Below are 16,985 nucleotides of genomic sequence, written 5' to 3'. Positions count from 1 at the left end.
CTTTTTGTCTTGTAATAATCTATTGTAGTGATTTGGATTGGGCATGCATAAAAAGCTCAAAATAAACCATTATTTTTTAATCACAATATTAATGGCATGAGAAATATTAGAAATAAAGTCCTTAAATATTAGTCATACCTACATATCAATCCCTTAGGTGGTTGTTAGATATTCTTCATAGTGATTGTTTAGGTGTGTAAGTTTGGAATAATTGAATTGTACCAAGAAAATATCATTAAGTTTCTACAGGTTGATCCTTAACCCATCAAGATCAAACTTCATAACAATTCCTACACATTCCCACTCAATTTTTTTTTCAAATAAATGGATGATGCATGGAAGATATGATATTTATATCTTGCTAACATGTAATTTCATGTCTTATATGACATCTTTAGTAAAATGTTTTTTACCACAGTGAATAGTAGCTCATAAATAATCATGTTCAAAAAGTGAAGTATGATATTTGCTGCCATGGTTGTTGTTATGGTTGCTATGATGGTTTTTGTTGTGTTGATACCTACTACTGTACCCATTATTTGAATTGTCATTTGAACTTATTGCTAGCACTATAATTGACCATGTTGTTGACCCTAACATTAGTCTTATTATAATTGAATCTAATTTACTTATTTTTTCTCCTTGTACAACTTGTGTCACAACTATTTACCAATCTAAACTTTTATCCCATGTAGAATTTCAAAACTACTACATTATTGTATCAAATTAAAATCTATTTATTAATAAAATTATCCTCACCTACGTTTGTTCATGTTCTATACTCTCCAAACTTTGTTGTGTAGAGGGAAAAAAAATTCTGGAAGGAGATGGAAATTTTAGGACATAGCTAGGCTTATCACCATTTAAGTGCACATTCTACTTCCATTGTGTTAGGGAAATGTAAAATTATGATTCATAATTGAGGAGGTATTTCAATTAATGTTAATCATCTCTATCCTTGTTTTCATGCCTTCCATTGTCAACTTAACCACCCATTTCAACAATCCATCCATTGTGTCACTAATTTTAAGTGTGGTTTCCTCTTGCAAACCTCTAAAATAGGGTGTTACAACTACGACAAATGGCTCCCATGATGTCTCCCACCCAGGCGATTACAAATTCTCCCCCCTGCTCGCAACGGCTCCCCTGCTGTGCTAGTTGCGCATGGCGTTGTCGCATTTCCCTGTGGGTTTATGTGTGATGCTTGGAAGGAGAACGTCACTACTGCTATGGATCTTCACACCCAGCAGGCGTCTTCTAATTCTGGGGATGGAGCCTCTCGGCCCTCGGCCTCTACATCCCCTACGAGGGATTTGGGTGCCAAGGGTTTCTCCCCGGTGGGCGATTCCTCTTGTCCTAGTGTTGCTGGTGCACGGCCTGTTGGGCATGGTGTGACTAGGAAGTCACGGCTTAGACAGTCGTTTGGTGGGTCCATTCCAGTAACTAATGCCATATTCGTCAATCTGAAAGATGATGCGGCACAAGAAATTGTTTATAATGCTTCTATTCTCTCTTTACATGGTGTGATCTTGTTTATAATGCTTCTATTCTCTCTTTACATGGTGTGATCTGTCGGTTTAGGAGTTTTTGGCCTTCTCTCCCTCAGCTGCACACCTGGATATCTGAACATTGGGAGCCTCTTATCATGGGTAAAGTTCATATTTTCCCCATGGCTAAGGGATTTTCTGTTGCAAAGTTTGATAATGCTCAGGATAGAAACAAAATCTTATGTGATCATTTTTTTAGCTAGGAGGATAATTTTTTGTTGATGATTAAACCTTGGCATTCTAATTTCAACCTTTCTACTGAAATGTTTAATAAGATTCTGACCTGGGTTCGACTTCCTACTCTTCCCCTTCATTTATGGAATGATTCTCTTTTAAAAGGAAGTGGGTAATGCCCTTGGTGATTTTATGATTATGAATCCTATGATATTTTCCACTCCACCTTTGCCCGCATACTTGTTGAGTTGGATATTTCAAATGGGTCGGCTGCTAAAATTTACTTAAATCTTCAAAGGGTTCTTGGGTCCAATCTTTGGACTATAAATGGATTCCCTTTCAATGTAGAAGATGTTTCAAAACTAGGCATGCAACTGAGCATTGTGGTTTTGAGAAAAAGGCAACAAAGGCCACATGGTGGAAAGGCGCTTCTGAACAACATTATATGGTTTCGAATAAATCCAATCAACCTGGGAGTTTTTCTGAGGTGGTTGCTATGGAACCACGGGATCTTGGGGCATCCCCTCCAGATGCCTCTCTTGGTGGGGCTACTGAAATTGTGCAAGTGTCTCATGCTGATTCCCCTTATGTGAGAGTGAATGGGCCTCAGAAGGCTTTTTCTGGTGATAGCGATTTGGCTATCATTTCTGGTGGCTCTTCTGATAAGGCCATGCCTACTAGGAGGAACACAGATGATTATTCTGAGACTGTGGTTGTTGGCTTTCATTCACCAGATTATGGTGAGATGGTTTGGCTTGGCAAGGCAATGCATGTGGAAGAGGGATGGATTTTTGTCAAGGGCAAGAAAGCTAATTCTTGTAAGCCTTCTTTTGACATGATTCTCCGCTTCCACAAGAGTAGATCTAAAGGTAAATCTTGATGGTTCTTGATTGGGGGATGACTTTAGGTTGGCTGCAAGATGTTCTTTTTGCAGCCTTGTTTTGGGGTGGTTGGCTACAAGTTGGTCTCTTTGCAGTCGTTTTTCCTTGGTTGTCTGTACTTTCATATTCCTTATGTTTGGGCAACTTTTTGGTCGTGGGTTCCAGATCCTTTCAAAATCTGATTATAAAGGGTTTTGGGTCCCTTCAAAACTTGCTTTTCCTTTAATCAGAAACTACAACTTTGTGCTTCAAATTCCACCTTTTATGTCACTCCAATATAGAACTATTTTCTACCCTATTATTGCACTGAGAACTATTCTAGTGCATCAAACCTACTATTATTTCAGCACCACTCATATGTATAGTAGCAGTCCACAATAGTGACATTTCCTTAGTTTCAAATTATAAATTATATTTCTTATCAAATTTGTGATATGCCAACTAAAATCCATGAATTGAATTTATTTTTTGGTTTTTTTTACATTCCTTCAAAATTTTCAACTCTACTGCAACTTGTTATGAAAGGAATTGGATTTCAGTCTACAATAAAAAAAATTATCTGCTTTGTTGCATTGGCTTAAATTTGCAATCTATTGCTAATTTTTCCTGATTCTACATAATTTTACATGTGTTGATGTAGTACCATTGCAAAAGGGTTAATTTGTATGCAGCAATATATGTATTAACATCTTGCCTTTTGTGGTGTAAGCAAACAATAAACACAAATTTGGATGATTCATGATTGTGAGAAGATCATGACATTCACTAGAAGGCAAACTCAATATATTTTACGTGGTGGAAATTGTTGGGCAGTGGACCATGTTTTGAAGCACTCGTAGATGTAAGGCACATGTGCAATCATTTGTTCAAAATGGCAGAAAAGGTCACCATACCAGAAAAATCAGCATAATGACCTAATGTAGTTACTTTAGAGTCTCTTTTCTAGGTGTCATATGTTGTTGTATTATTAGTGTTGCTATAATCTATAGTGATTCTTTTTATCATCCTCAAATTATAGTGTGGTCAAACAAATCAATCTTAAAGTTTACATAATCTACTAACAATTATAATCTTTATTAATCTACTAAATTTGTGATACATATAATTATAAATACAAGTATTCATCACTACATGACACTTGTTACATATCCACAAATAAATAGAAACATCGGTATATTCTTAAGACAAACACAACTACTCAACTAAGCAACCAGTGAACTAGGACATATTAATAATTTACCAAGTACTTTAGATGCATTAACACACACGACATCCACAAACACACCATCAAGTAATCAAAATTATCTAATATGGACACAACCGTTGTCGACAACAACAAACCACCATGTATAGGAATACATACACTATCAATCATCAAAAGTTATTAATTAGAGATATACTTGTTATAAACGACAATAAGCTCAAAGAAATGTGAATAGGGACTCACCATGCTATTCACAAGCACACCACTCAAACTATGTATAAAAACAAACACACTGTCCATAAACACACAAATCTACCTTTTAATATAGACAAACATACTGTCGATCTACTTCTTAATATGGACAAACACACTATTCACAAGTACCAAAAATACGCTTGATCTAAGAAAAAAAAATCGATGCCTCTCAAACAGTGTTCTTTCTTAATTTCGTACAAAAAGATAACTTGTGAGAATGGTCCTCAATCCTCTTGTAGGTCCTACAATCTCTTTGAACACTCCTTAGATTCTATCCATAAGGAGCAACATGAAAATCATCATTATAGCATACAAATTGGAGTGTATAATTTAATCGAATTTGTATAAAGTAATCCAAATTGCACCCATTATAATGAAAAGTTTTCAATAATATGATAAGTCTCCAAAAGTGAAAAATAACTCCAAATTCATTGAACATATGGATGCACTGGATGACATGGTTTTAAGAAAACTAACGTCTACAAGTTTTAAACTTTCGATGCCTAAACACTTCTTAATATGTGTAATCTGTTAATATGAATGGTGTGTACTGTGTACCAAGCATCTGCATTTATCACGCGCACACACAACCTGCTTGCATTTTCACATCTACATGCAAAAACAATCCGTACATACTCGTGTCCAGCCAGAACATTATATATCTAGCAAACTACAGAACCATTTTAAAAGAATTGTCCCCTGCTTCCTACTCTTTAATTCGCTCACTCTTCTGTACAGACAAGTTTATTGGCAATTCAATAGATCTCAACAGAGATGTCGCCACACAGGAAAACAAAAGACAATCACTGGCCCAAAAAAATGACACTTCATCTACTTCACATGCCATTGAAAATATTGATGAAAACAACACTATTAACAATCTGCTTAAATGAGTTAGTGTTGTCTGTACCTTGATGGAATGGAATGGAATTCTTTTATAGTTCATGAAATCAGATAATCTATTTTTAGTTTACAGATGGTGATTTGGTACTTCCAGAATGAAAGAGGTATCTAATTATGTTTATAATATGAGATGTACATACCCTTCCTTCCATAAGATCTAAATTTTTTACCTCCCCTTCAAAAATACAAGTTTTCCTAATAATTTTTATGAACGACAATATAATACAATGATGATCAGCAGTACAATACAAACATCTCTCCAATATCGATGTATTAGAGGAAGAAAATGTGCATTTAAAGAGGAAATCAAAACTAAAACTAAACTGACTCCTATCTAAACTGTCTATAACTATCTAATTGTTAACTAAACAATATTTGCAATAATAAACAATGTTCATTCTTTCAAGTATCAGCCATGTTATTAACAGCTGTTTTTGTGAATCTCTATAAATGTTGTATTACACTTTCCCAAGCTGCTTTTGAGAGGAATAAATGAATTTCAAAAATCTAAGACAAATTTAAATAAAGTTCTTTGTAGGGAATCACAGAATACATCTAAATCCCAACATATCCAATATCAGATAACTGCTAAAAAGCACAAACAAGGAAATACAATATGTGTTCATATATAATTCATCTTTCTTTCATTTTAATTGCATGGCATAGCTATTATATTTGGAAGGTATTAATAAATAGTTCAGAGTTAACAACATATTCTAAGTTTTGACATGTTTAATGGTTGGTATGATAATTTCTGTAGTAGGGTGTATCTTTTAGTGAGATTTTAGATGAGCCACTTAAACAAATCAAAGCTACTAAATATCTTTAATTTCATTTCTATTTTTAATATTTATGTTTTTTTAATAATCATCTATATCCTTGTTTTCATGCCTTTCATTGTCAACTTAACCACCCACCTCCACAATTTATTCATTATGTCACTAACTTTGAGTGTGGTACAGACTTGGAATTTGACAATTTATTTTTTATTTTGCCATTCCTTCAGAATTTTCAACTCTACTGCAACTACTTGCAAAGGGAATTGGATTTCGGTCTACAATAAAAAAAAAGATATTTTTTTGCATTGGCTTAAATTTGCAATCTGTTACTAGTTTTCCCTGATTCTGCATAGTTTTACATGTTGATGCAGTATCACTGCAAAAGGGTTAATTTGTATGCTGCAATATTTGTATTAACATCTTGCCTTTTGTGGTGTAAGCAAACAATAAACACAAATATGGGTGCCTGCCATTCACTAGAAGGCAAACTCATAATTGCTGGAAATTGCTGAGCAGTGGACCATGTCAGGAAGCACTCGCAGATGTAAGGCACAGGTGAAATCCTTTGTTCGAAATGGCAGGAAATGTCACCATACCAGAAGAATCATCATAATGGTAATGCATTTACTTTAGATACATGCCAAAAAAAAGTTCACCATACCAGAATTATAGCATGATCAGACAAATCAATCTTAAAGTCTATATAATTTACTAACAATTTTAATTTTCATTAATTTAACAAATTTGTGATATATAAAATTATAAAGACAAATACTCATCATTACATTTCTACAAATAGATAGAAATATTTGAATGTTCTTAGGACAAACACAACCCCTCAACTAAGCATCCAGTGAATTAAGACATACACACAATTTACCAAGTACTTTCATGTGCATTGACACACATGATATCCACAAATACACCATCAAGTAATCAAAGGTATCTAATAGCTGGAACACATCTGTTATCGACAACAATGAACCACCATGGATAGAGACATACACTAGCTATCATCACAAGTTGTTCATTAGAGACGCATTTATTGTAAACAATAATAAGCTCAAAAAATTGTGAATAGGGACACACCATAATATTCACAAGCACATCACTCAAACTATGTATAGGGACAAACAAGCTATTCATAAGCATACAGATCTATTTCTTATAAACGGTCAGTCTTAAATCATATACACTGAGCAACATATTAATTTTAGAGAATGTCAGTCAACTCTGAACGTTTAACACTTTCAAGTCTAGAAATCAAAACTTAATATGTATGATTTAAGCTGTCTGCTTACAGACGCACTATCCACAAGTAAAAAAAAAAAAAAACTTGATCTAAAACAGGATCTGATGCCTCTCGAACAGTGTTATCAATCTTTGAACCAAAATGATCCTCAATCCTCTTGTTGGTCCTACAATCTCCTCTTCGAACACTCAGATTATATCCATCAGAAGCAACATGAAAATCATTACTGATATCTCCACATAGAAATTAGGGTGTATAATTTAATCCAAATTGCACCCATTAGAATGACAGGTTTTGAACAATATGATAAGTAAGAAGTCTCCAAAAGTGAAAAATAACTCCAAATTCCTTGAACATATGGATGGACTGGATGACATGGTTTTAAGAAAACTAACGTCCACAAGTTTTAAACTTTTGATGCCTTACTGCGTACATAAACACTTCTTAATATGTCTATCTGTTAATAAGAATGGTGTGTACTGTGTAACAAGCATCTGCATCTATCACTTATGGCTTCCATTTTCACATCTACATGCAAAACAATCCGTACATGCATATGTCCTGTAGATCGTTCCAGCCAGAACATATATCTAGCAAATTACAGAACCGTTTTAAAAGAATTGTCCCCTGCTTCCTACTCTTTAATTCACTTAGTCTTCTGTACAGACAAGATTAGTGGCAACTCAATAGATCTCAACAGAGATGTCACCACACAGGAAAACAAAAGACGACCATTGGCCAAAAGATATGACACTTCATCTACTTCACATGCCATTGAAAATATTGATGAAAACAACACTACACACAACAATCTGTTTAAATGAGTTAGTGTTGTCTGTACCTTGTGGAAAGAAATGGTATTCTGTTATAGTTCATGAAATCAAATAATCAATTTTTATTTTGTAGATAGTGCATAACATATGAGTCTATTTCGTATTCTCAAAATGAAAGAGGCATCTAATTATGCTTATAATATGAGGCATCTAATTATGCTTATAATATGAGGCATACGTACCATTTTGCTTATAAGATTTGGATTTTTTACCTTTTTTTCAATAATAGTTCTCCTAATGACTTTTATGAGTAACAATATAATACAATGACGATTAACAAAACAATACAAGCGTTTCTCCATTATCAATGTATTAGAAGAAGTGTACATTTAAAAAAGAAATCAAAACTAAAACAAAACTAACTCCTATCTAAACTGTCTATAACTATCTACTTGTTAATTAAACAATATTTGCGAAAATAAATAATGTTCATTATTCTTTCATGTGTTAGGCACATTAACAACTGGTTTTGTGGATCTCTATAAATATTGCATGACACTTTCACAAGCTGCTCTTGAGAGGAATAAATAAATTCCAAAAATCTTAGGCAAATTTAAAGAAGGTTCTTTGTACAAATCATAGAATACGTCTAGATCTCAACATACCAAATTGGGTCACATAGTGTTCTCTATATCTTGATTGGAATGGAATGGAATTCTTTTATAGTTCATGAAATCAGATAATCTATTTTTAGTTTACAGATGGTGTATAATATATGACTCTATTTCGTACTTCCAGAATGAAAGAGGCATCTAATTATATTTATAATATGAGATGTACATACCCTTCCTCCCATAAGATCTAAATTTTTTACTTCCCCTTCAAAAATACAAGTTTTCCTAATGATTTTTATGAATGGCCATATAATACAATGATGATCAGCAGTACAATGCAAACATCTCTCCAATGTCGATGTATTAAAGGAAGAAAATGTGCATTTAAAGAGGAAATCAAAACTAAAACTAAACTGACTCCTATCTAAACTATCTATAACTATCTAATTGTTAACTAAACAATATTTGCAATAATAAACAATGTTCATTCTTGCATGTATCAGGCATGTTATTAACAGCTGGTTTTGTGAATCTCTATAAATGTTGCATTACACTTCCCCAAGCTTCTTTTGAGAGGAATAAATGAATTTCAAAAATCTAAGGCAAATTTAAATAAAATTCTTTGTATGGGAATCACATAATACATCTAAATCCCAACATATCCAATGTCAGATAACTGCTAAAAAGCACAAACCGGGAAACACAATATGTGTCCATATATAATTCCTCTTTCTTTCATTTTAATTGCATGGCATAGTTATTATATTTGGAAGGTATTAATAAATAGTTCAGAGTTAACAACATATTCTAAGTTTTGACATGTTTAGGTGGTTGGTATGATAATTTCTCTAGTAGGGTGTATCTTTTAGTGAGATTTTAGATGAGCCACTTAAACAAATCAAAGCTAATAAACATCTTTAATTTCATTTCTATTTTTAATATTTATGTTTTTTAATAATCATCTCTATCCTTGTTTTCATGCCTTTCATTGTCAACTTAACCACCCACCTCCACAATTTATTCATTATGTCACTAATTTTTAGTGTGGTACAGACTTGGAATTTGACAATCTATATGATTGTTTTTTTTAATTTTTAGACAATATATGACAGACTTATGCATTAACAAGCTATTATTTTCCAAAACTGTATATTATTAATAAACCGTAATATATATATATATTACGGTGTGTGTGTGTGTGTTAAAATGTATTATAAAAATAAAAAATTTATTTAGAATATTTTGAGATGGTAGGATATAATTGTTTCTAATTTTATAATATTTTAATATGAATTTTTAGAATAGTATTTATTTTCATATATGAATTTAGAAATTTAGTCAAATTATTTTTTAAATATATTTAATAAGATTGTCTTAATTATCAATTTAGAAACTTGTCATTTAATTGAAATGATAGGATATAATTGTTTCTAATTTTTAAAATATTTGAATATGAGTTTTTATAATAGTTTCTATTTCAATCATAAACAAGATTTTTGAATATGAATTTAGAAACTTAGTTAACAAATTTAAGATTTTTACTGTGTCGACTTGAATTTCATCATCAGAATACTACCTGCAACAAGTTAGTTTTACAAAATACAAAGGAAATTGCTATAGGAAATCCAAATTCAACCAATGAAACTACATGAAATACATATTAAAATAAAACATTATTTTTACTTTCATGGTTTATATCTCATTGTGTCCTAACTCCACTGTTCCTGGTTGGTGTGCTCTCAGACAAGCACTGATAGCTTCCAAGATGGCATATGAAGAATGGACTGATAACTGATAGTTCACTAATGCTATGATATGCAATGCTAAATGATTATGCTAAAATGAGAAATGATAATTACTATTTGCTTCAAGATTAAAACTCATGGATGCATAAGTTTTTCAAATGATTAGCTTGCAAATTCACTTGAAGTTTAACTCTCTCTCAACTAAAACTCTTGATTTTATAGACTTTGAGAGGATAAGATGATGTGGCCCAGATCAACAGTCATGATAAGATCTGTAGATTTGGATGGTTGTGAGCAAAGGTGAAGGTTGATAGAAAGGGGGAAGGAGAAGACAAGTGTCACTCATCTCACCTTGACTGGGTTGCTGACTGAGGGAATCTAGGGATGGTTGGAGAAAATTTAGGCATGAGAGGACAAGTGGACTCAAGTCCTTCCTAAGATGTAGGGATGTTGGAGAGAATATAGTAGAAAGTTATGAAATATGTGTACGTACACAATATTTCATTAAATTTGGAGGTTGGAGATAAATGATGAATTAATATTTAAGAAATATTAATTTCCTTAGCCACATGATGGATGAGTTGGCAAAGGGAAGATGAAGTGGAGATGGAAGGTGAGTTGGAAAAGGGATTAAATAATTTAGAAATTATTTAATATTTGAGACTATAGGATATAAGAATAATCATTAAATATTAGATATTCAAATGATTGAAGGAGATAATTAAATATTAGATATTTAATTAATTGATCAGAAGAATAATTAAATATTAGATATTTAATTAATTAGAGGAATAGGATAGATGAATTAATTAATAAAATATTTCAATTAAATTAATTAATAGAAAAATACGAAATGAATTAAATAAATTAATCTTTTCAAATTAACTATTTAATAGAAGAATTAATATTAAATAAATATAAAATATTTATTTAATCGCTCATAGCTATATTTATTTAATCGCTCATAGCCATTTTTATGTGTATACATTTTGCCCCTCTTTGAAATAATGTCAAGACAACATTGTTTCAAAGATTAAATCAAGTCTCGATAATGCCCCTGATGGAGATAAAAAATTTGATTGTGTGCCCCCTCGCGAGATTCATCGTGAAATTGTTGTAAAATTTGGTTTGAACGATTGATCTAATGATAATTGAAAAAGTTATGTCGATTAAATTCATTTGTAAAAAACAAATTAAATTGCCCCATTGAAAAGCATTAATTACTCTTTCAAAAAGTAAATATAAAATTAACCAAGGTTAATTTTAATTTCATTTTCATCTTTATCAGCTTGTGAAGAAAATTGTCTTAGTAAGGTGGCGAAATGGTGATTCCTTTGGAGAACCATCGATTTGAGCACGTTCGACGATATCAACGACCTCCTAAGTATGGGTTTCCAGTATGTATCTTATCCCAAACTTTGTTTTCAACTTGTCGTGCAATTTTTCATGTTTTTTGCGCATTTTTGGATTTTTGGATTTTTTTTTTTTTGCGATTTTCGGTATTTAGTTAGCACTTTTGCATTTAGGTTTAATGCATTTGCCAATGTTAGCGCATGTGCTCATTTTGGTAGTGCTAAGTTAGGAATGTTAGCGCATTTTCTCACGATAGCGCTTCTGCATTGTGTGTTTGCGCTTTTGCAGCTAAAGTTAGCGCTTTTGCTTTGTGTTGCGCGTATGTTCTTAGGGTTAACGCTTTTGTCAAAACAGTTAGCACATATGCTTTGTTTAGCACTTGCATTCAATAGGATAGCGCTTTTGTTAAAAAGGTTAGCACATATGCTTTAGATGAATGTTGTTGATAGATTGCATAGCCAAAAATCACTTTATTGATTAGATGTAGGCGTGTCTGATGCGTGATTATGATGAATAGGTACTTGATCGATTGATTGATGTTGTTTGATAGGTCGATTTGATTTGTTTGGATAGATTAGCTCCAAGAAACCGATTTAGTTTCTGATGAAGAGCATAGCAAAGTTTTGATTGAACTCAATGATTGATAGAAAACCATGATTGATAGGTTTAAAATGATTTGATATGATTGGCTAGAGTAGCTCTAAGAAACTGATTTAGTTTCTAATGAAGAGAATAGCAGAGTTTGATTGATAGAAAACCATGATTGATAGGTTTAAAATGACTTGATAGCCTGATTTGCTTCATTTTGAAAAGATTGATATGATAGATTAGCGATCTCTTGGATTTGATAGATAGCTAAGTGATGATTGATCGAATTCTCTTTATAAACAGGAGAAACTTGATGTTCTCCAATGTTGGGAGAAATTCCTGGTGATGCGACACTTAGTGCCAAAGCTTACATAGGTAGAGGTGAGACATATAGATGCCTGCGGATTACGCCATCTGTTATACATGTTTGATATTACCCATAGTAGGGGTTTGTTGACAGCGTTAGCCGAGAGATGGCATAGCGAGCATAACACTTTCCATCTACCCACGAGTGAGATTAGTGTTACCCTTGATGATGTGTATAGGATTCTTCATATCCCAGTGACTAGTGAGCTAGTTCAATATGATTTTCAGGATCATGTAGGGACAGAGGCTTGTAGAGCCGTATTTGACGATGAGAGAATCCTGAGAGGAGAGATCTGATGGGAGGATATGATTATGTATTACGAGACTCTCCCTATGATTCTTGTAGGTTTGATTGGGGGATTTATTTGTCCATATAGGAGATCTCGAGGTTTTTTTGTTGGTTGGGGTGAGATTCTTCAGAGCATGATGCAACATCAAACTTGATATGCATGGGGTGTTTGTATGCTTTCTCATTTATATCATGATCTTCATCAGGTTGTTTATGATGAGAGTGCTAGTCTATCGACAGGATGTACACTTTTGCAGATCTAGTGCTGGGAGCACATTGCTATCACTCAGCCTATCCATCATAGAGTTCGTGGAGAGAGACAACCATATGTTTATCTGTATGCAGGTATCCTTACTCAGCATAAGATGGGTAAGATGGAGTATTGGCGTTGGTTTCTTGATTCATTGGATAGTGTTATTTGGAGACCATATGTTGGTTGTGAGCCATGGATGGATGATACATACACATTACCATTTATTATGCAGAGTAGATGTCTTATTGGTCGGACTCCATACATTGTTGAGAGACAATTGATGAGTCACATTCTTAGACAGTTCAGTATCATTCAGCCTATGCCTATTGGTGTTACGATATATGCATGACGGTACAGAGATGGGCGATATTGGGGACCTTCTTTGTCATTTGAGATTGCTCACGCAGAGTTTCTTGCTACTCATAGGGTGGCTTATGATATGAGATTGCACATTCTTGATCCTGGGGTTACTGCAGATTATATTCAGTACATATTAGCACATCCATTTCCTCGTATTACTGATCCAACAGATCCTCCTCCCAGCTCAGGAGTTGAGGATGACGATTCAGATGATCTGGTTTTTAGGAGACAGAGATGGAGATGAGAGCTGAGAGTTGCTCAGGAGGGCGAGGGAGGTGGAGATGAGGGTGGGGATGGAGGTGGTGGTGGTAGGAGACCCGGATGGAGAGGAGGTTGATTGAGAGTCTGTGGAGGACCATTTGGACCAGTTGGCGGGATTGGGAGACCACTTCCTATGGATGGGAGAGATGTTGGACAGATTGGGAGGGATACTTGCAGGACAGGGATGAGATCACTGAGAGGGTTGCCATTGATAGGAGGAGGCAAGATGACTAGATTGGATGGGGGTTGCGGGAGAGGCATTGATTTTGGTCAGATTCAGCCAGACCCTAAGGTTATTGCAGCGCATAGTGGAGAGGATGAGGATCCAGAGGATCATGTTCCACTTATTAGACAGCGGGTTCTGAGAGCTACTCGGATTGAGATTCCAGCAAGTGGACAGGGAGGTGGAGATGAGGGGATTGATGTTCATGTGCCACAATAGAATTTACCAGAGCAGGATGCACCAAAGTACGATGTGCCAGAGCAGGAGACCATTGATAGTCTCATAGCACAGATTGATCAGCTTATAGCATAGGTACAAATACTCAGGACAAAGAGAGACATAGCTGTTAGAAGACAGCGGGATACTCAAGGCCTTCTTGATCATATTCAGCAGGTTGGACCAGACACTCTCTCAGCTGATACTGTTAGATCACTAGTTCAGGTCGGGAAGGAGACTTCTCATTGACGATGACTATATGAGGATTTAGTCACAGAGAGCCAGAGAGTAGGAAGTTATCATACCACCGTGTTGATGGATACTAGCAGTGGTGGAGTCATGAGGCCTCCTCAGAGGAGTGGTGATCGTGGGAGACAGGCTTCTGGAGTATCTTCTCGTCCACAGCCACAGAGACGGACAGAGTCAGGTGGTAGTGGTACAGGACAGTCGTGACTTGACTTTGTATTGATGGGGCATTTGTACTTTTGATTTGATATCATTGTATACTTGGACTTTTATATTTTATGATGAACTATATGCAAACATGGACTCTATATGATGATGATCTTTATTATGATTATATGGATGTAGTGATTAAATGAATGATGTTATGATCTTCTTTTTCTTGTATGATGATGTTTCATATGCATGTTATTCTATATGATGATGCAATGATAAATGTTTTTTATTTTTTGATTTTGATGACCTTGGATGCAAGTGAAAATGATTACTAACTTAAATGATGCAAATGCAATGATCTATATGGGAATGCACATAAATGATTATGCAATATGTTATTGATGCACATGGATGTAAATGAAAATGATGTGAAAATGCAAATGTTTTATTTTATATGCAAATAATGATGAATGAATCTAAGTGCAAAGATGCAACTAAATGAGCTTAAAATGGAACTAAAATGAGAATGATCTTAATGCAAATAATAATGATGGTTACTATATGATTAATGAAATGCACTTAATTGAATACAAACTAATACAATGATTTAAAATGATTCGAAAAATGAATGCACCTATAATGATCAAATGCAAATTGTTTTTGTTTGTCCAAGTATACTCAATTTTTATTCATTGACCGTTGATTTCTGAATGAAATGAGATGCTTATAATGTAACTGATAATGAATTCTTATAATGCAGATGAATAATGATCTAATCTAAAATGATCTAACCAAAAATGATACTGCAATCCTTCATATGTTATCTTGTAATAGTGCTTGATTTCATCATTGAGCTTTAAAATGTTGTAACAAAATACAAGCAACTTGACATAATGATCCAAGATGACCTGAGTATTTCTTACATGGATTTTGATATATCAAGTTAATATAAGCAACTTGATATAATGAATCAAGTTGACCTGAGTATTGCTTGCAGAACAGACAAGGATTATCTCCTTTCATGCATGACTCGAAACGTCCTCCTTGATCTTTTTTCGATCATGTCCTTAGACAAGTACATACCTTAATAAGAGATAAACCACAGACATCAATCAAAGAAAATAATCATGCCTCGATATAGCTTCTCTAGTCATGGACATCCTTGAGTCGCATAGAGTACATCATTAACAATAAAATCAAGATATAAACACTGAATCTTTGTATGTCATTCACATGTTCTCATGGTCATTAACTGATATAATCATCTTGATGAATGATCTTGGATAATACTTAATTACTTGCTTGTCAATTCTTTATTTTCTTAGTTTCACGATTCAGTTGTCATGAAATGCCTTGATCTTCGTTACTTTGTTACTCGTTGTCTGTTTCAAAACCCTAGGTGTTTTTGGTTTTTCTAAGTTTTTTGAATGTTTTGGATTTTCAAAGATTCACAAGATCACCTTAGCAAAAGGAATTAGGATTTTGCCCCCAGCGGAAACAAAAATTTATTATGGATATATGAATTGATCAAGATCGAAACCATGGCAGGATACAAATGCAGAATGATTGATTCTAATAAAATCTAAGCCAGTGACTACAAAAAGTGTGTCAAAGATTGATAATTGTTGGTAAGTTGCATATTTCCTACTAAATGGTTCAGAGCAATGGATGCAAATGACGGAATGAATAAGCTAAGATATGATGGAGTGGATAGATGCGGTAGAAGCAGATAGAATGGAGTGAATAGGTGCACAAAGAGATCTCGTAGATGGAGGAACTCACTTTTTAGATAGCGTCTATTTGCTAGGTTTTCACCATCTAAATTTATTGCATTTTTCTTTTCTTTTTTTTTTCTTTTTTTTTAACTGTTTTATGCTTTTTAGGGATTTTCTGCTTTTCTGCTTTTTACTGATTTCTTCAGGACTTTATATGATTTTTATTGATTTTCTATTTTTCTGATTTTTACTGATTTCTTCAGGACTTTATATCTCAAGCATAGAATTTCTTGAGATGAGTAGAATTGATAGGTTCGTCAAACCAATCACCTTCAGGGGTAGATAACTTGTATGCTCCTAATTCATATGTTGCTACTATGACAAAAGGTCCTAGCCAATTTGGTTCAAATTTTCCCTTCTTTTCTCGGTCTTGCTGATTTCTTGGATTCTCCCTTAGAACTATATCTCCAATCTAAAAAATGTGTGGCTTGACTTTGTAGTCATAACTTCTTCCCATTCTTTGTTGAATGATATGTTGCATTTTGGCAACGTTTCTGAATTAGTTCAAGTTCTTGGAGTCGAGAAACTCGTTGTTTTTCTTCTGGTATAAGACCTTTCAAAGATACTTGTAGAGAGGGTATCTCTACTTCTATAGGTAATATGGCTTTTGATCCATAGACCAAACAATATGGAGTTGCCCCCGTTGGGGTGCGGATGCTGGTTTGATATGCCTAAAGAGCAGGATTCAGTTGAATGTGCCAGTCTTTTCTAGCTTCATTGACTGTTTTCTTTAAAAATTTCAAAATAGTTTTGTTTGATGTCTCAACTTGACCAT

The 16,985-nt window shown here is 33.9% G+C and overlaps 1 protein-coding gene across 1 annotated transcript in view; it reads left to right on the top strand.

Moving 5' to 3' along the window:
• The first annotated feature begins 1,229 nt into the window (after window positions 1-1,229).
• The window catches only part of LOC131857738 (uncharacterized), a 35,867-nt gene continuing 20,111 nt past the window's right edge, over window positions 1,230-16,985 (top strand). Inside the window, exons 1-2 of the mRNA XM_059210445.1 lie at window positions 1,230-1,531; window positions 2,070-2,590. Of these exons, the coding sequence (XP_059066428.1) occupies window positions 1,230-1,531; window positions 2,070-2,590 (823 nt within the window). The remainder of the gene's footprint in view (window positions 1,532-2,069; window positions 2,591-16,985) is intronic.

Source organism: Cryptomeria japonica, chromosome 8 (assembly GCF_030272615.1).
Source record: "Cryptomeria japonica chromosome 8, Sugi_1.0, whole genome shotgun sequence".
Taxonomy (NCBI): Eukaryota; Viridiplantae; Streptophyta; class Pinopsida; order Cupressales; family Cupressaceae; genus Cryptomeria; species Cryptomeria japonica.
The sequence above is the reverse complement of the archived record's forward strand: the minus strand, read 5'-3'. Positions and strand labels throughout refer to the sequence as shown.